Raw genomic sequence first — 21,513 nt, 5'->3', positions numbered from 1 at the left:
GAAGTTGGATTTATTATTGACAAGAATTAATTGAAGTTACCGCTGCAGAAAATAATATGTGTATTGCAAAATCATGTAGCAATTTAAGCTAAGAGATTACTGTTATTTATGTCATTATGTAGGTATGAATAAATAAATGCCTACAATAAGGTTATTATTTTCTGTCATTAAAATCGTAAATATATAACATGGTCCTGTTTCTTTTTATTTTCAAGGAAAGTGTATATTAGGAGGACTAGGGCAGAAAGGGAGGAGGGCAGGGTGAAAATTTTTCTAGAATCGCCCCTTAAGGGACGCTTCCCTCGCCCCCTCCACTGGTGTCTCCACTATTATAAACTATTAAAGATAGATAGATACTCTCGTCTGAGGAAAATATGCCCCAAACGCACCATCGTTCCATTTAACGAAACTTCAGACACAAGAGCGATTCACATTACTCGCAACAATCGTGACTTTACATTCCGAAAAAAAAAAAATGGAACCGCCTTCCATTTTCAGTTCAAGGTTTTTGCGTTTTCACACGAAAAAAAGGAGAAAAAGAGAAATGTGTGCTTTGGTCCTTTTAACAAACAACGAGTAAAAAAAAAGCGGAGGAAGCAGCAAGTCATGTTCACCCTACGGCCACTAGAGGCGCCACTATCGACTGCGGCGGTGACTGGGCGTGATGCAACCTGGGCAATAAAACCAGAAAATGACGTTGGTTTCGAACTTGCAACGCGCGTGTCACTCCAAAGTTTCGGGAAATTACTCTCCGCCTATTGTCACGTGGCTGATTCCGACTTTCGCAAGGGGGTGGTGGGGTCGGATTCTAAGAATAAACAGGTGAAGTACCTGCCTTGTTGAAAAGCTAGAAAATGATCTTTTCCACTTTAACGATATTTGATGCAGTGAACTGAGTAAGTAGGTTTATATAAAATTAAATTGAAATCAAACATCTGCACTCAAATAGTGTCCGCCCCCTCACTCCGTCCGCCACAACACACACACACATTTGTTTGTATGTTAGTGATAATTATTCAACCGCTGTCTATCCTTGTCGAGTGGGAATCATAAGTATTAGTTAGCAAGCAAATTGTCCAAATGTTTATTCTCTGTTTTATGCAATAAGAGTTTAAAAAATTGAAACAAAAATAAAAAAAAAAGCTATTGACAATCTGCACCAGAGTACGCAAAAGTTCATTTCTTAATAAATAACATGTAGGATGCAAGAGAAAAAAAATAATGAAAATAGTCGTGGACAATTTGCTGGGCAATACTTGTGCATCCAATTGTGCGATAGATCTGTTGTTTCATGTTAAGGATCTGGCAACTTGCCTATCTGTGCGTGAAATCCCTGTGTACGTATTTTCGGAAATTTTCGGCGCGTTCGCTTATGACGTAGTGTGAAGGTTTAAACTAACGGCATTTTTTGGAGTAATTTTTCCAGTAAAGGATTTCCAAGAATTAGCATAAGTAAAGTAACACATAATTTGAATGTAATTACATAAAACCGTTTAAAAATACAATATGTTCGTCAAAAACTCGAATACCAAAGTGACATTTCTCGTGGTCTCGAATTGATAGGCTTACCTGTGTGTAGTCTACTTGTTCCTCGACAAGTTATAACACGTTCCCGTGTTTAATTCTGAGAGAGGTAAGCGAGAATAAACATAGCTAAATATTACTTAACGTGGTAAAATATTGTCCAATGTTTTGTATAACTTCATGTGGAAACGAATATACAAGAAAGAGTTGATTTTAAATGATTACTGGTAATAAACTTGATAAGTTTCATTGTCGTGTCTAGTGCTCTCTGTAGCAGATCGTTTGAGTTTAAGAACAGATGAACAACTACGCTGTGGAGTCTAAAGCAAGGTTATTAGAAGGTCTAAAGCGTGCAGTTTGGAGTCCACGTGCAGATTTTGTTACAAATGAACGTCAGTATAGAATTTCTGGTGTGTTCTCTCGACCTTAACAAGATAATAAGTGCAAGTGGTGTGCAGACAACAACGGAAAGATATATTCCAAAGGGGTGCTTTGTTGAACGCTTAAAAGGATAGGTGCCAAAACACTTTTACTTAATTCTCTCCTATTCTCAATCTCTTTTGTAAAAGGGCAATATTGGTCACGTTAAACTGGAGCAGTATTACGTTGTATATTTCGTCTCGAGGAAGTTCAAGGACTCTGGTGTGAAGTGTCGTGCAGTTTGGTTAAACCTGTCTATTATGTACACAACGTAAAGTATTAAGAAAGAAGGCAAAGCTTCAAAGTCAAAAGGTCTTGTTTCTCATAGCGTTACGACCGACTTGCAACATGTTGTCATGTACAGTGTTTAAAATGACAGTCAAATGTAACCAAATCAAGATATTCACAGGCTCAACGGTTTTCTTTGCAAAAGTAACTGTCTGAGCTTTAAAACTACCAGTTTTTCATGGAACCAATGTTGAAATAAGTGGGGACTCTTTTCTTACGGAGCAACAGTGCAACAGTACTACAGTAGTAATGACAGCGGAAGGATACATGTAATGCTTACGAAAGAATGCAGTGACTGAATGCTTGTTGTTTCTTGGAACTAATCGATTTAATCAAAAGTGATTGATTTTTATTCAGTTGTGACGAAATTGTTTAAACAGTGAGCTATTTATCTGTAGCGTTGTGAATTTTCATTTGCTGTTCATAGTTTTACACAAGTTTTGTACAATTGAACAGTGATGTGATCTCATGCACTCTACCAGGATAAGACAATGTACGGAAGCTAGACTTTGCCAAAACAGCGAATAGTGTAGAACTTCTAAGAGTGAAGAGATGTGAACCTTAATACAATGAAAGCAGTAAATTGATATTTGCAGCGTCGTATTCAAGGATTCCGTGAAAGAGGAGGTATGTTCATGAAAGAGATAATATTATTGTTTGTTTTAATTAAAATAGCCATTGCTATATTTTATCATAATTCTATGTGCTGCTGTTATGGACATTTAGAAAAGCATGTCCGAAATTCTCACAACTTGTACCCTATTCTGTAAAATAAGCTTGCATGGTAACTAGATTTTTACCATCATTTGGCTTGTTAGCCAAAAAAGGACAATTATAGAAATGTTACGGAATGTTTTAATTATTCCATACCAACACATTTTCCTTCCGAATGTACGTACATGAAACTCGCTTTTCTTTTTGTGACACCTGGATATAAGGGAAGTTATAAATGCCACAACACTAAAAATTAGTACCAGTTTTTGCACTAGAAAACCTTCTTCATTCATATATTTAAAAATGTTTTAAATTTCCGGATTATGCAACATTGGATTTCATTGCAAAGCAATACAGTATTTTTTTTTTAGATATCCTCAAATAAACGAATATGTGTGATAAGTTATATAAATATTATATAAAAATGAACTACGGATTTATGCAAACATTCCTGAAATAATACACGTTAGTTGCCATCGTTGCTAAAATAAATAATTGTAATTGGCTTGGATATGAAGTGTTTTCAGGCTACTAGTTACAAGTATCAATTAGTGATGAATACTGTTGCCTTGTAATCAAGGGCGCGTGCGCCTCCCCCCGTGAGATTTCTGGAAAGAGTAAATATAATTCGAATGGCGAAACTGTAGTGATTTTCTGTGATTTACAGGCCGAAGTTACAGCAACTATTACTACTATTATTATTATTTGCCCAATCCGGTAGTAGGGTTATATTTAAGCTTAAAGTCTATTTTACACTCATTATCTAACTATAAAAACCAGCTTTTGTCCTACATGAATTAATATGGTAAGTATACAGTTATGCAAATTGTATATAGCCTTGATATAGTACAAAATATAGATACAAATGCATGTAATTTCTTTAAAAAATCAGTTATACTAATAACAAAAATAAATGCAATGAAAATAGGAATAATAATAATAATAATAATAATAGTTTCTGACTGCCCCTCCGCCTGAGAAAAAATCCTGAGGGAGCCCTTGCTTGTAATCTAGGGATCTCTAGTGTAGGGATATTTCGCACCGTGTTTTAAACCCTACGTTCAGTATTTGAACAGGTGATCCGTTATTAAAACTGGCAAACTTTGCCTAACCCAAACGTTTGGTTGAAGTAACGTTCATCCCCGGATCAGAATGCCTCAAAGTAAGTTATGTTTTTAAGGTGAAAGACTGCTAAATTTGAAGTGAATACTTTTGACAATTGTTTCCTTGATTGAAGTCTTGTTTCCCCCTCTTAAATTGCCTGCGCATATCGTACATGCATGCATATCATTTGTGTAATTCCCTCGTACTTTTGACGACAACTGAGCTATTCTAGGTTTTTCTTTTTTGAGAGAGAGATGAAAAAACATGACCAAGCGAGAATGAACATTCGCTGATAGCCAGCAGGTCTCTGCCCCCCTTTTACCTCCCTCCCCCCATCAGCTCTAGATATCATCACGGAGATACAGATTGTAGATTTACGCTGTTGATTTCACGGGAGATGAGGGGAGGGGTGGCGGCAGTGGGTGAGTAGGGGGTTTCCCCCCACTCTTTTTGAAGTTATTCAGAAATAACAGAAAAGGGAGGGGGTGGCATCCCCCCGTGCGCAACATGTGGAGGATTACTACAGGGAAGCCCCAGCCCAAAGCCGTTTGCCCAATTTCACGTTTCCATGCGTCGGGGCGACACAGAACTCATCCTCCCCCACTCCCCATTCAACCCCCCCCCCCCCCCAACCCATCCACCAGATCTAACGGTGTCCTCCCTCTCTACCCGCAAACACAGTTTCGGGCGAAAGCGTGCCGGGGGCATCCCCTAGGGGGAACCCCCTAGAGGCACACACAGCGCCATCTGCACAGCGAGGCGAACGTGAGCACACACACACACACACACACACACACTTGGACAGCTTTCTGTGTACCCTGACGTTCAGCGTTTGCAATGTGCAGTTTGTGAAATATAGATGGCTCTCTTCAAAACATGCAGATAACGAATTATTCTTCCTGGGCTTTTTTTTCTTCCAATCTATGTGCATTTATCTCAGCTGATAGAAGGAAAATATACAGCAATACCTTTAACAAAGCTACATAGTCCGCAGCCTTAAAAGTGGCTAAATGTGACTATAAGTTTTGTGACAAAGTGAAGAGGACTATACTGTATATTCAACGTTGTGTTATGTTCTTCGTCTCACGCTTGGCTGTAACAATACCCGGTGCATAGACTCATACATTTATTTGGGGTCAGAACTACGATGAGAAAATAAAATCCCCACCCTTCCTCTTTTAACAATCACTCGTAGTTTAGAATATTTGTTTTTAATGGATAAAGAGAGAAAGAAATATAGCATCAACAACATTGGTAAGTCTTCTTTGTTCTTTCTCCATATCACCTATTCATGTTCCTCCTGCTCAGGGTATATTTCACACCATCGTTCCATGTTCAGCGTGGTCTTCCTTTCTGTCTCTTCTTATCCAATCCTCCAATGCTTGCCCCCAATCTATATAGGTATTCTATGTTCTGGCATCTTACTTCGGTGTCCAAACCCTCCGAGTTGTGCATGTTAGAGTTACAGTTACTCATTTTAGAAAGTAACTGCTTCTCATTCAGAATTTGATTTAGAAAGCAACTGAGTTACAACTACTCATTTCAGAATGTAATTTAGAAAGTAGCTGAGTTACAACTACCCATTTCAGAAAGAAACTGAGTTACAGCTACTCATTTCAGAATGTGATTTAGAAAATAACTGAGTTACAGCTACTCATTTCAGATAGTAACCGAGTTACAGCTACTCGTTTTTAAAAGTGACTGAGTTAATGCTACTCATTTCAGAATGTGATTTAGAAAGTATCTGAGTTACAGATACTCATTTCAGACAGTAACTGAGTTACAGCTATTCATTTCAGAATATGGTTTAGAAAGTAACTAAGTTACAGCTACTCATTTCAGAAAATTACTGGGTTACAACTACTCATTTCAGAAAGAAACTGAGTTACAGCTACTCATTTCAGAATGTGATTTAGAAAATAACTTGAGTTACTACAGCTACTCATTTCAGATAGTAACCGAGTTACAGCTACTCGTTTTTGAAAGTGACTGAGTTAAAGCTACTCATTTCAGAATGTGATTTAGAAAGTATCTGAGTTACAGGTACTTATTTCAGATAGTAACTCAGTGCAGCTACTCATTTTAGACAGTAACTGAGTTATATCTACTCATTTTAGAAAGTAACTGAGTTACAGCTACTCATTTCACAATGTAATTAAGAAAGTATCCGAGTTACAGCTACTCATTTCAGACAGTAACTCAGTACAGCTACTCATTTTAGACAGTAACTGAGTTACATCTACTCATTTCAGAATATGATTTAGAAAGTAACTGGGTTACAACTACTCATTTTAGAAATAATCTGAGTTACAGCTACTCATTTCAGAATGTGATATACAAAATAACTGAGTTACAGCTACTCATTTCAAAATGTTATTTACAAAATAACTGAGTCTACTCATTTCAGATATTAACCGAGTTACAGCTACTCGAATTTGAAAGTGACTGAGTTACAGCTACTCATTTCAGAATGTGATTTAGAAAGTATCTGAGTTACAGCTACTTATTTCAGAATGTGATTTAGAAAGTATCTGAGTTACAGCTACTCATTTCAGATATTAACTCAGTACAACTACTCATTTTAGACAGTAACTGAGTTACATCTCATTTTAGAGAATACCCGATTTACAGCTATTCATTTCAGAATATGATTTAGAAAGTAACTGAGTTACAACTACTCATTTCAGAATAACTGAGTTACATCTACTCATTTCACAGTATGATTTAGAAAGTAACTGAGTTACAACTACTCATTAAAGAATAACTGAGTTACAGCTACCCATTTCAGAAAGTAACTAAGTTACAGCTTTTCATTTAAGAAAATAACTGAGTTTCAAAAAATAAATTGCCGTTACTACAGCATACGTTAAATGATGAAAATAACAAATTTCAGTTGTATTTATTTGCTGCTGAAGTAAGTTGAAACGAGTAGTCTCGAAAGTCAGAGGCGATGGGATTCGATACGCTGACTGCAGAGTTCAGCTTAATTTTTCCCAGTGCACCAGCATCGAACCCCCACAAGCATCGAATGAATGGAAAAGCGAAAATGAATCGGCATCGCCAACCTTCCACAAGATTACCGTAATTCAGGGAACGATTTCATCTCAGCAAGAGCCATCTAGAAAAAGAAGAAGAGAAAAGATTTCAGAACCTGTGAACGGAGGAGGGGGCGATATTAGTATTCAGGCCCCATCTCCCGGAGCCACGGTCCCCCCTCCCCCCCTCGCGAGGGGGTCACGAAAATTCCGGAAGCCGGATCCTCATGCAGTGGCCGCAGCACGTGAGACGGTGTCTGCCTTTAATTACAGCGGGGCATCCGTGGATGTTTTGTCACGAGGTGGGCCCCCCTCTGTAATCTGGCGGGGTCCGCCCCTCGAGCAACCGACTATTTAGCCCCCTACGTGTGAGAATTCCTGCGCCGATCGTGCATCGGGCGGCCACCGAAAAAAGGAAAAGGTAAAAAAAAAAAAATGTTTCGGCCATACTGCTCTTTGCGAAGTTATGTTGGGAAGAATAACATCGTCTTTTTTTTTCTTTTGCTTGTTTTTCCCACTCTTGTGTGCTTCGGACATACACATGCCGTTTCTTTCTCGTTCGTTTGAATTGTTTTTATTAAGGTGCTCTGTTTCATCTATATGTTCGTTAAAATAGCTTTAATGTTTCCGCATTTACTTAAATGTAATGCGCACTCCAATTTTAAAAGAGAACTTCAAAGACGAAATGGCACGAATGGGAGAGTTTACAGGTTTCTTGTTGGGAAACCTGATGGTAAGAGACCAGCAGGAAGGCCAAGACGAAGGTGGAGGGATAACGTTGAGATGGGCCTAAGGAAATCGGTAAGGATGGAAAGATCTCTAGCACGATAGGGACAGGTGAAAGGCTGCAGACATAAACCTTCGGGTTTAAGAAGGCTAGAGACACTAGAAAGATGATTAAGTAAGTTGAAACAAAAAATAAATCTAATGAAAGTAGTGCACCCCTCAAAACAAAGTTAGTATACAGGGTGTTTCACTCGCTCTCGGCCCCTGATTTTCGCTTATAAAAATCAAACTATTGGTCATTTTGTAATGAAATATGCTACATGCATACCTTGGTGTATGAGAAGCATGGTGACGTCACAGCGAAGGATGAAAATGGTTGCCATTAGCATCAATGCATGCCTACACACGTCTGTCCATATTACAGAAGGTAGCCAGCCACCAACATATCAGGAGTCACAGCGTCAATTTCCCGCCGAATGCTGTCTTGCAGTTCCATGGTAGTCATTTATGGACTCCGTTTTCCAGTGCGTGAGAACGATAAACACACGCTGTTCCACAGAGTACCGACTCATACTGTACTGCCTTGTTACTGTACTGTAATCACGAACCACTGATTGTAAGCACGAACTTTCAACCGAACAGGTGCGTCGCAACAGCAGGGCCAAGAACTCGGACTGAGAGCACACGTCCTTAGGCCAGAAGCACGCTCATGCCGACGCAAGGACTAGAGAGACTGTGGCGCCATCTCCAATGACGTCACCATGCTCCTCGTACACCAAGGTATGGTGGTAGCAATTTTCATTACCTTATGACCATAATTTGAGTTTTTAAAGCAAAAATCAGGTACCGAGAGCGAGTGAAACACCCTGCAATACAACAACGGGTCTGTGTTATGAATTGTTATTACATTATTTTGTATAATAATGGGTTTATGTTCTACATTTTTAAATTTTATTACAGAATTACAAATTACAGAATATTTTATACAACAACGGGTGTATGTTAAGAATTTTATTTTTTATGACAGAATGAATGGATTAAAATTTTTGGATGCGTTGGCACATATTGGTCATTTTGCACCCTTGAAAGTGAACGAGGAAAAATCCTCTTATCTAAAACCTGTAACTTAAAGTGATGAAAGGGGTGGAAAGAGCCCTTGGGGAAAAGTTAAGAGTGCAAGGGTGTAATGGACATGATAAACACAACATATGAAAAAGGTAAGGAGATACCGAAAGATTCTTCAGCTTTCTCGGTGTACAACAATGGATTTACGTTACGAAATTTAAATGTTATTACATAGCTATACATTGTTAACTAAATCTGGGGAACGCATCGCATTCGAACCTAATGAATAGGTCTCGGAAGTTGAAGACCTATAAATTGCCAAAAAAAGACCTCTAAAAAGACCTAAAAATATAAAAAAAGGACCTAAAAAAGGAAAAAAGGACATTGTGATTCAAATTAATTAATAACTTCAGTTTCAATTATACACTATCTACCAAAAAGTAATTGGGCACCTATGATGGTGGTTAATTTAGTATCTAATTTGATTCGTGTGGCCTTCATGTTGTTCCGTGAGCAAGAGAACCACTTGTGAAAGAGATGGCGCGTAGTGCAGAGCTATCAGAGTTCGATAAGGGCATAATTGTGGGCTGCCACCTCAGTGGGCTGTCTAGCAGGGACATAGCCGCAAAGTTAAACAGGCCCAAATCAACAATAGAATTTGTGCTTCGTAAGTGGAAGGTGCATGGACATTGTGACAAAGGTGAACGTTCTGGGCGACCGAAAAAACTGGCTTACAGAGATCGGAGAACCCTAAAACGTGAAACTGTCAAAAACAGGATACAGCCGATGGCTGCCATCAGACAGGAGCTTACGGCAGCAACAGGGGCGTCAGTTTCCATTGGAACATTGCGAACAGAGGCCCACCAACTCGGATATTCCTGAAGAGCAGCGGCACATAAGCCGCATATCACCAAGGTGAATAAAGCTCAGCGTCTCAAGTGGTGTTTGGACCGTCGCAACTGGACACTGGAGCAGTGGAAAGCGGTTCTGTGGAGCGATGAGTCGAGATTCACATTGTTTCGGTCTGATGGACGTGTATGGATGTGGCGGCTACCCGGGGAACGGCTTCTACCAGAGTGTATAGTGTCTACCAGGAAATTTCGTGGTGTTGGAGCAGTGATGTGCCGTAGACTATAAGTTTACGTCTACATGCGTTGTCTACACGTAATCTACGCGTAGATTACATAGGGTTGTAGTTTAAATAGACTACGTAGACAATCTAAATTGCACTAAAATTAATTTTCAAGGCTTTCATGAAAGGAAAGTGACATTTTCAACTATATTGGTTCCTAACGAAATGAAAAGAACCCTATTTACAACAAAATTTATCTTCTCTTCTATTACCAACTATGGAAGAAGATGAATAGTATGCAAAAAACAACAACAGATGGCAGTCGTGAGGCAAGAGTGGACTTTTCCCCATAAAACACTAGAATATTTCCTATATTAGGTTTCTTCCTAGGTGAGAAATTGTTCGAATTTGGAAGAAATAGTATGAAAAGTTCTCCTTACACATCAGCAACTGATACGCAGTATAATTTTTTTAATTCCACGGCGCCCTTTGCTAAGTTATCAACTTTCGCCATGTTGTTTACATAGATTACGTAATCTACGTGTATAAAATAGTCTACATGTAGAATGTAGACTATCGTTGTTTACGCGTAGACGCACATCACTGTGTTGGAGTAATGGTGTGGGGTTGTTTCTCGTACTACGGTGTGGGACCACTGCTGGTTGTTCCTGGCACAATGAACTTACAGGCATACTGTACAATACTAGACAATAAAATGCTCCCAACCTTGTGGCGTTTTTACGGAATGAACCCCTGTTACTTCCAGGATGACAATGTTAGGTGCCATGTTTCGGAGACTACTATGCAGTGGTATGTCGACAACAATGTTCACCGATTGGTCTGGCCTGCACAGAGTCCTGATCTCAATCCCATAGAACACCTTTGGGATGCACTGGGCCGGCGGTGAGGTCTCGGGACAAATTCCATTGTACAACTGAGTGAGATCTTGCAAGAGGAATGGCGACGCATTCCAATGGACGTCCTCCACAAACTAGTCGAGAGCATGCCTGACAGGGTGGCTGCTGTTATAGCAGCAAGAGGTGGCTCCGCGAGGTTCTAACAGGGTTCGCACCACCAGACAACCATTTTGTACAGGTGCCCAATTACTTTTTGGTAGATAGTGTATATTTAATGTATATGGTCATATACACCGTGCTGAAAGCTTCAAAACAAGAGAAAGTTGCCACGTACAGCGCGACCTTCCAGACAAGTTATGGTTAAAGGATCTTGTACCGTACCTGCTTCAGTCGTCCACAAATGTTTTTCTCTCGTTTCAGGGATGATTCAAATATATTTTTTATTTTTTTATTTATTTACTACAGAAAGGATGTTTAAGAGGTGATGGTGATGATCTGATGATGATTCGAATTGAGAATGGGCAGTAAAAACGTAGTCGAAAGAAGGTGAAGTTGCAGAAAAAGCCTTTCAGACCAAAAAAAGGCTAAAACAGGACCAATAAGCCAAAAAACACCGAAAAAGGCAAAAAAGGACAAATAAAACCCACCTTTTTCTGGCCTACAATGACCCAAAATGAACATATATTATGTTGGGCCTCGTCTTTGGACACTAGGAAAAAAAGGATTTTTCCTCAACTTCCGAGTCCTACTAATGACCCATCGATTCTAATGGAAACTTTAATTTTCGTGATGGAATTTGACCCAAAAAAGGCAGTGGATGCGCCGTAATACACTGCTGCTTCTTTCTGCGTAGTGTTATTTTCATCGTGCCAATAGGCAGCAGATGAGATGCCACTTCAGGTTCAGCAGACTCCAAAATCTCCCCAAAGTTGTTGAATTCTTTCTTCAGATTCCTTGGCACTGGTCTTCATTTCAGTGTATAGTATTCCGGCGTTCAGTCCACAAACATCTGCTGCATGTGTGTGTTCATTTACAAATTTCACCGTTCACAGTGTGGACACGGGCCTTGCACTGCTTTTTCAGAGAGCACTACCAGTACACTTTGACACGCACCTACACTGGTCCTCTAGGACCTAGGATGGGTTGCTAAGTTACCCTTGATCGGACTTCTCAGTTCTTAGCTATTAGGGTAATTTGCAGGCCCTGACTTGGTCACTGGTGTCGGATTTTATACCTTTCTTAAGTTAGAAATGAAAGGGTATGGAACTTTCTTCCAATAACCTCTGGAGTAAATTTGTCATCTCCGGAAAACACCTGAATTTTGCTAGTTCATTTAATTTCAATATTCGTACTTACGTATTCTGCATTGAGAAACATTGCTGAAGGTGGCATTTCGCTTATTTCACGGAAATAAGCTCTATTTGCCACATATCGAGTAAGTTTTCTTCGTTTCTTTTTGCCTTCGGTAACACGCAAAATGGCGGTCACAGTTTCACTACCGTACTCGGCATGTAGTGTTTCCACCCCACTGCACCCAAAAATACCTACGTAACCCCACAAACCATTGACGCATAGCCCCACGAACGATTCACACATAACCCCACGAACCATTTCCGGTAAGGTTAGGTTAGGTAGGGCCACGTTTAGGTTACAATAGTTAAAAATATGTTTAGAAAAAAATATGCGTAGCCCCACACACCATTCTCGCATAGCCCCACGAACCTTTGACACATAGCCCCACGAACCATTGACACATAGCCCCACAAACCATTTGCGGAAACGTGCCTTCTTCAGTTGCAAAAACACGTGTTTGGAAACACTGACCGGGATTGACCGTGATTACGTCATCACACACAGGCTACATCCACCTGGAAGTGGATGCAAGATCTTTCGTGCATCGGTCACACATTTATATCGAAAAATAGATGATTTACCGGCAAAATTCAATGAACGATGCGAAAAAACACTTCTCCGAACTTTCACAACTATAAAGAAACTACATTCGGTAAGTAATTTCTCCTGTAAATTTGAAGAAATCCGTTTTCCAGAGATAAGAAATTTACCAAGTCGGGTTTATTATCGTTTATGCACGGTATACAATATCACTTATCCACTGGCAATCTTGGATTCAGGTTAACTGATGCAGATCTGAGTGCAAATCTTTAACGGGTAACCCTTCCAAGATTATTCACGGTTGCTTTTTGGTATCGCAAGAACTCAGGGCCGAAGCAGCAGGTTTATGAGAAACTAACCCAAGCAAATTGCAACGTCCACAAAGGACCGGCCAGTTCTCCCTACGAGGTAGACTTGTGATACCAGCAATCGGGTAAGATAGGCGAAATATAAAGAAATCTGGTTCCTTTTTATACTAGCTGGTTGTTTACATAATACCAAGGAAACTTGGTCGATATTTGCACGTATCTATTGATTTACATAATTACATCATGCAATTTAGATTTTTACAATATTTACATAAAATAATAAAGTTGTAAATAACGTACCTGTCTAATATATTTTTCCAATGCCAAAACGTTTACGTAATTATTGATTTTGTTATCTTTAAGAAATGCAGATTAATTCCCGAACATTCGAATCTTGTGCAAGTCATAGATAATATATGCACGCGCAGATGTTGAACTGCCTATTTTCAAATGGAGGTATGACCAGATTCGACTGGGGCGACACAACTTCATCATTTCTGGCCTTGTCTTTTAAATACGATAATCCATCATGGATTAGTTTCTTTTCACCATGAGAACTATTCACTACAGAACACATTTTTGAAGTGACGAGGAAGGAACTAACATTCAGAATTCATAGTCACTGAAAAGTGAAAGTGAATGTCAGAGGTGAAAGGCTATAAAGAGAAAGACACCAAAATGTCCAGCACCCGTGCATTACATTCGAATGAATACAGTAATGAAGTGCGTTTGAAGCCATTGTGATGTAATTTAAGCACTTCTATCTTATGATGTTCCTTTTTGTCTCAAGTGTAGGCGCTCCTCTTTTGTCTCTTAATGCAATAATAGTATTTTTTTCATATTCAAACGGCGCATGCTTTTAGTCAGTATTGAATGCGTCGTCATCAAACCATCATGAAAAAATGATATGAAATATATGTTTTTAAGTAATAAGTATGAACTTGATGTGATATGCAGGAATTATCGTAGTGCGAGAAAAGCGACTAAGAAAATATTGTGTTCTCTTTCTTTGCAAACTAGCAATAGTATGTATTAAATTAGGGCGCCAATAATTTCACAGGGGCTTAAGGAGTATAATATTTTCCAACATTTAATCTTTTTGCTCGTTAGATGCCCTCTAACCGAGACTCTTAAGATTTGGTTCGGTCTGCGCCAAGAGATCAGGGCGAACTATTCAGTATTCGACACTAGCGCCACTACTCCCAGGCCAGAGCTTCAGCTATGATGGTGGATAGTGCTGAATCCTCGGTAGAGTTTTGCAATGAAAACATGTCCTTATACTTCCTACTCGTCCTGACTTCAGATGCACACCGTGAACTTTAGGGTGGGCCAATTGCACGCCTATCACTGTCACCCCTCCCCGCACTCCTCCGCTTGTCGGTTCCACCAAAAGTCGCTTACGGGTGACGTCAAAGGGGAGGATGCTTTGAAAAAAAATTCAACAGCATTTTCATAAACGGAGGAAAAACATTGTTCCGGTCGGTGAGTCTGTACCGCTTTGTAAACCCAGCCGTGCGAATCCAATTGCCGTCGTTTTGGGGGGAAAAGGATTGCTACAGCAAACAGATTCACACCTACCGACAGCATCCAGCCCCTCCGTTTATGGGGAGAAAGTGTAGCCATCGCTGCAGGAATGGCCAAATAACCTATGATGTTTGCTTAAAAGTTATGATTTTTTCTCCGGTTTGCGGAACAGCCGTTAAACGAATTACGTGGCAAAGAAAAACCGACAGACAGATTGAACGTGAAAGGAACAACTGTCAAACGGAATAAGCGCGAACGGGCCAACTGTCAAACGGAATGTGCGAACGGAGCAACTGTCAAACGGAATAAGTGCGAACGGACCAACTGTCAAGCGGAATAAGCGAGAACGGATCAACTGTCAAACGGAATAAGCGCAAACAGATCAACTGCCAAACGGAACAAGCGCGAACAGATCAACTGTCAAACGGAATAAGCGCGAACAGATCAACTGTCAAACGGAATAAGCGCAAACGGAGCAACTGTCAAACGGAATAAGCGCAAACGGAGCAACTGTCAAACGGAATAAGCGCAAACGAAGCTACTGTCAAACGGAATAAGCGCGACCAGATCAACTGTCAAACGGAATAAGCGCAAACGGAGCAACTGTCAAACGGAATAAGCGCAAACGGAGCAACTGTCAAACGGAATAAACGCGAACAGATCAACTGTCGAACGGAATAAGCGCGAACAGATCAACTGTCAAACGGAATAAGTGCGAACAGATCAACTGTCAAACGGAATAAGCGCGAACAGATCAACTGTCAAACGGAATAAGCTCAAACGGAATAAGCGCGAACGGAGCAACTGTCAAACGGAATAAGCCGGACCCCGTAGCTGAGTGGTTAGCACATCGCGCTGCGACGCTAGGGGTCCCGAGTCCGAATCCCGCTAGGGCTTGGTTGTTTGCGATTGTCCGTTCATCACTTTCATCATTTCATCCCTCATCCCCATCTTCGCAAATTAGCCAAGAGGCACAAAACGCGAAGTAAAATAAACTAAATCAATCAAGTCAAACGGAATAAGTGCGAACGGAGCAACTGTCAAACGGAATAAGCGCAAACGGAGCAACTGTCAAACGGAATAAACGCGAACAGATCAACTGTCAAACGGAATATGCGCGAACGGATCAACTTAACTCGAAACAAGTATTCCAAGTCCAATGAAATAATGCTTACACACTGTAATGAATTAGTCCAATGAAAGTCTGAATGGGTTTTTTAAAGAGGTTCTGTCGGGCATGACCTCCCCGAAATATATTCCTTTGGGAAAAAAATTTTACATAAATAAGAGAGTTCAATAATGTTGACTCTAAATCATCTCGTTACGTCGAGAGATTATTATGTTATTGCACTACACTTATATTTCCTAAAATGCTACAATCTTAAGCATTCCTTTGAGCCAATGTATAGTTGGTGTCTTCCTATGTCACTATAGTTCTGGAGGGAAGCGTAATAACTTGCCCAGCACCAAAGACAGCTACATTATTTTTACCCATTCTTGTTTTCATTGACAGAAGAATGCAATTTGTGAACACAATCTTCAATATATTAAACTGACGACAACTCCAATAATAAATATTTATAAAATAACATTTTTCTGAAATGTTCGGAACAGAACGACAATAAGAAATGATATCATCAAGAGTTGATATATTTTTCCACATCATATAAAGTTGACATTAATTCAGAAAACAATATAAAAAAAGTTGATACAATTTGGAAAATGAGCATAATAAATTAAAAAAATATATAGGCCTATATAAAGCAAAATTATTGAAACTATTCTTCAGATAATAGAAATGGTTTGAAATGTAAACTTTTTTTTTCCAGCAAACAAACGGTTGACACATACAAAAAAATTCAAACTGGAAAAAAATCGCTCCTCCCACTCTGCTCTCTTTTCCTCCCCCCCCCTCTCTCTAGAGAGAGAGAGATAGAGAGAGAGAACATGTCAGTTTTTCCAGTGAGTTCCAGTGGCAAAAAACATATCGCCGTCAGTAATATTTTACCTTAACATGTTTAAAAAATGTTTTCCAATCATTTGATTCTTTTCTCAAAATTAGAATTATTTCACAGACACGTATGATGAGTACATCTGTCCAGTTTCAAAATATCATTTTGTTCAAAAGGGTTTAAAATCAGGGTTTACTTTAACAGGCATGTCTTTCTCGGGTGTAATGCAATGTTTGCGTCGACCATACATTACATTAACTTTCATTACTCCATACGCACGTAAAATTCTTTTCTTTTTTTATTCCTTTGTTTGTTTTATCTTGGCAAATTTACTGCTGCATTTACGTGTTAGACATGAATTTTCCAACACCAAACATTTGAAAGCTAATCTGTTAGTTTTCATCCTATACACCTGAAGGACGGAAAGCTGACAGTATGTAGACTTTACACATGAAGTATGTTTTACAATACGTATCCTTCACACTCCAAACGTGAATTTTATGGATTGTATATAGTGTTTATTTACATTTGACAATATGAAGCTTTTACTTTTCAAGAAGTAAAATTGACAATACTCATTCCATATCTTTGAAGGAAGTAGCTATGTTTGACATTATGTGCCTTTACATGTCAAATAAATATATTTGACAATATGCAACCTTTACGTTTGAAATAATATATTTGACAATAGATAGCCTTGACATTTGAAAGAAATATGAAACGAGATATGGGAAGCCATATTTCACAGTTCGAATACCAAAATCATGTTGAGAAAAAAATAATAAATTAAATGGAATTTTGGAAAGAAATTTTGGAAAACAATTGAGAAAATAAATTTAAATTAGACACCACAATATAATTTCAAAACCGGCTCTCCTATATGATTGATTGATTGATTTGATGTTTTAATCAGGGTTGTTAAAAGTGCAGGAACCTATAAATTCTAATGGGTTCTATTGGGTTCCGCTGCAGGACCGGAACCTTTTTTCTCTCGCACAATTTAAATTCGGTCCAAGATGCGTATTGTTACATTGAAAAAAGGTTCCTGGACCGTATTTAAATTGATGCGGGAAAAGTTCCTGACCGAATTGAAATTCTTCCGAAAAAAAAGGTTCCTGGACCGAATTAAAATTCATCCGAAAAAAGGTTCCTGGACCGTATTTAAATTGATCCGGAAAAAAGATTCATGGACCGAATTGAAATGATTTAAATATGAAAAGGTTATATACACCGATCCAGGAACCGCAGCCAATAGGAGCCGTCGATGAGGTAACGTGAGGCTGCTGTGTTCCCAGCAGATATTACAACAGGGAATGCTACAACCAAGTGAAGGAACGCGCACGAGAGAATGGGGCTACATGGAAAGTGGTAACGTGATTGCAGCGTTTCCGTTTCGCCCATTTCTACCTTGTACCTTAGATTCTCGAGATAGCCAGCACCTGGATTAGTCTTTCATGCTCACAAGTGGATAATTGTTTATCGTCAGGTCCGTATTCGATCCAAGTTGCGTATTGTTTCATTTCAATACGGAACTTCCCTATTTAAACTGGTTCGAGAAAAAAGGTTCCTGGACCGAATTGAAATACTTTACGGTTCTTTACGGTCCAGAACCCATTTACGCTTGCCGATTTTCTCTCCTGGACCGGAATTGAATGTATTTGAAATTCCTGGACCTTTAACAACCCTAGTTTTAAGTCCACCTTATGCACAGTAAGGCTAATCGGGACTGGACGTACAGCTTAAAGTGGGATCCGAACCACTATGTGCCTCCACCGGGTATCGAACCCGGGACCCCTTGATTACAAGGCGACGACGCTACCACTGCGCCATCAGGGAGGCCCTGCTCTTCTATATGGTAGCGAATGCTGAACTCTTCGTCAACATGATGAAACTAGAATAAATTGTTCACAAATGATATTTTCGCGGTCTAGTAACCTCACGAGACAAAATAAGAAGTGAAGGATTCTGAAATAAGTGGAAACAGAAGCAGTGATGGAAGAAATTTAAGAAATATCGTTTAAAGTGGAATCTATATGTTCTGAGGATGCCAGATGGCCGTTTGCCATGAAAATTTTTAAATTACAGGCAAAGGGAAAAATAAAATTCGGAAGACTATATCGCCGATGGAGTGATTAATTTTTGTAGTCGCAGAACGGGCTTTGGGTACCCAGACCTTCAAGAGGAGGAGGAAGAAGAAGTTATCTGGAAATATGCAACCTTTACTTTGAGAGAAATATATTTGAGAATAGCATTTACATTTGAGAGAAACAAATCTATTTTGTTTAATTTTCTGAAAAAAAATGCAGATACAGAATTCGGTGGTCATTTTACACTGATATAATTTTCCTCATGTCGTGTCGACTTTCTACCGTTTCTGACTACAGTAAAACCTCGTTAATTCGGACCCCGATAAGCCGGACTTCGCTTAATCCGGACAGGCCAAAAAAAAAAAAAACAGAATGCAAGGTTTTAAATGTGGCTAGAAGTCAACAAGAGAACTACCCAAAAAATGGCAGTCAACCGCTGATGGAATTCTGTTTTCCGCAGACTTTGTACTGTACGGTATAGTGTATTTAGGCCTATGCCTTTTAAATAGACCATAATAAACATGTTTTGTTGCTATAAACTGAGTTTTAATGCACTTTCTACTGTTCTTTTGGGTTATTTCAGTTAATCCGGACTTTCGTTAAACAGGTCAATTTATCCCCCTCATTAGTCCGGATTAACGAGGTTTTACTGTATTTGAAACGATGACGGTTAGTAAACACTCACAAATGAAAGCCCATGCCCCGTTCCGAAATAGAAACCTTTGTGGGGAAATCGTGAGGCGATACATCTCACGGAAATGTATTCTGATAGGGACACTCAATACATGTGGGCAAGTTTTGCGACAACACACAATCCGGAAACAGGATTATGCTGCCTGTTGGTGCAGGCGACACATCCTCGTTGGCCTTCAAGAATGCATTTCCAACATGAATGCGATTAATACGTTACCACTGAACGAAGCCGGCACCTGTGAATGGGAACAATGCGTTACCACAGAATGAAGATGTGGAAACAAGGGAGCAATAGGTACTGTTGTGGCTTTTTTCGACAGATAAATACCAGATACAAAAGACATTAATTGCTGGGAATTACCTTGATGATTAGCCAAATTGGACAAACAAATAGAATAGCACAGTCGGAGAAGCACGTTGATAAATATCTTCTGTTACTGCCTACCTTTTCGTTTCTTTGATAGTTTCCTTGAAAACTAACCCCTTCCCCCATTCCTCCCCCGTTCTGCTTCCGAAGTTCCAGCCAAATCGGTACGCACTTATGTAGTTAGAGCGTCAACCGCGCGTTGTTAATGTCTGATTTATAGTCTGCAGCGCCGCTGTTTAGCATTACGATAATTACGGCCAATGAGCAATAGCACGGCAGGACCTCGACAGAAAATGACCGGCTTGTAGCAAGGGGATAAATAACATATCCATCATCCCCCCACATGGTCACACTTAACCACGACAGATTGGCTTCAACTTCGGGAACAACGAACGGGTATATATATAAACACATATATTATGAGAGGAAGGGAAATTATACATATAAAACCCGTTTTAGACTCCCAGTCAAGATATCGACTCTATTATTAATCCTATCCGTTATGGTACCCAACGGGAAAAGAATTTCATTCACAAAAACCCTTTCATTCGTCGACACTGTTTCCAACTTACAGTTTCTCAAGAGGTTCCCTGACGGCGTAGTTCCCGGGTTCGATACCCTGTGAAGGCACATTGAACAGTGTTCGTACCCCACTTTAAACTGTAGTTCCAGTCGCGATTATCCTTTCTATACATAAAATGGACTCAAAACAAAAGAAAATCAAAGCAACATTCCGTTCAGTGGTTCCAGGTTCGATCCCCGGTGGATTCTACTCTAAACTGTAGGTTCAGTCCCAATTAGCTTATCTGTCTATATAGTGGATTAAACATAAACTCTGGTGACAGTTTCTTAAAATCTTGATTTGAGTAGTGTCCAGAGTGGGAATTTATTTTATGACATCATAAATAAACTATTGACTGATATTATTAGTACTGCTAGTACTATATTAATTGCTAATGTAGGCGATTATTTCAAGATAAAAAATACAACTTCAAATATCTTTTTTACAAAACGTGCGATATATAATTCTTTCATTAATATATAATAATGTTCATGTCTCTGTGTGGTCTTCTCAAAGCATTTATTTGGCAGAAGAAATATGTTCGAATTGGATGTAATTTTTTTCAAAACCTTTATTCGATCGAAGAACTAAGTTCGAATGTTCGAATTGTATGTGATTCTTCTCAGAGAGTTAATCAACAGAAGACGTTAATTTGAATTTGATGTAATTCTTCTCAAAGCCTTTATTCGACCGAATAACTATCATCGAATTGGACGTAATTCCTCTCGAAGAATTAATCCAGCAGAGACCTAGGTTCAAATTGGATATCATTATTCTCGAAGTGTTTATTCCATTGGAGAACTAAGTTCGAATTGCATGTAATTCTTCTGTGTTAATCAACCAGAGAGAGACCTAAGTTCAAATTGGATATCATTATTCTCGAAGTGTTTATTCCATTGGAGAACTAAGTTCGAATGTTCGAATTGCATGTAATTTTTCGCAGTGTTAATCAACCAGAGAGAGACCTAAGTTCAAATTGGATATCATTATTCTCGAAGTGTTTATTCCATTGGAGAACTAAGTTCGAATTGCATGTAATTCTTCTGTGTTAATCAACCAGAGAGAGACCTAAGTTCAAATTGGATATCATTGTTCTCGAAGTGTTTATTCCATTGGAGAACTAAGTTCGAATTGCATGTAATTCTTCTGTGTTAATCAACCAGAGAGAGACCTAAGTTCAAATTGGATATCATTGTTCTCGAAGTGTTTATTCCATTGGAGAACTGAGTTCGAATTGCATGTAATTCTTCTGTGTTAATCAACCAGAGAGAGACCTAAGTTCAAATTGGATATCATTGTTCTCGAAGTGTTTATTCCATTGG

The 21,513-nt window shown here is 39.2% G+C and overlaps 1 protein-coding gene across 1 annotated transcript; it reads left to right on the top strand.

Annotated features, from left to right (window-relative positions):
* Positions 1 to 9,413: 9,413 nt before the first annotated feature.
* Positions 9,414 to 9,758, top strand: LOC145992498 (uncharacterized). The gene has a single exon (XM_083128879.1). It carries the CDS (start codon positions 9,414 to 9,416, stop codon positions 9,756 to 9,758), a length of 345 nt encoding a protein of 114 aa, XP_082985005.1.
* Positions 9,759 to 21,513: the final 11,755 nt, after the last annotated feature.

Source organism: Lepisma saccharinum, chromosome 9 (assembly GCF_977018435.1).
Source record: "Lepisma saccharinum chromosome 9, izLepSacc3.1, whole genome shotgun sequence".
NCBI lineage: Eukaryota > Metazoa > Arthropoda > Insecta > Zygentoma > Lepismatidae > Lepisma > Lepisma saccharinum.
This window is presented reverse-complemented; position numbering and strand designations above follow the sequence as displayed.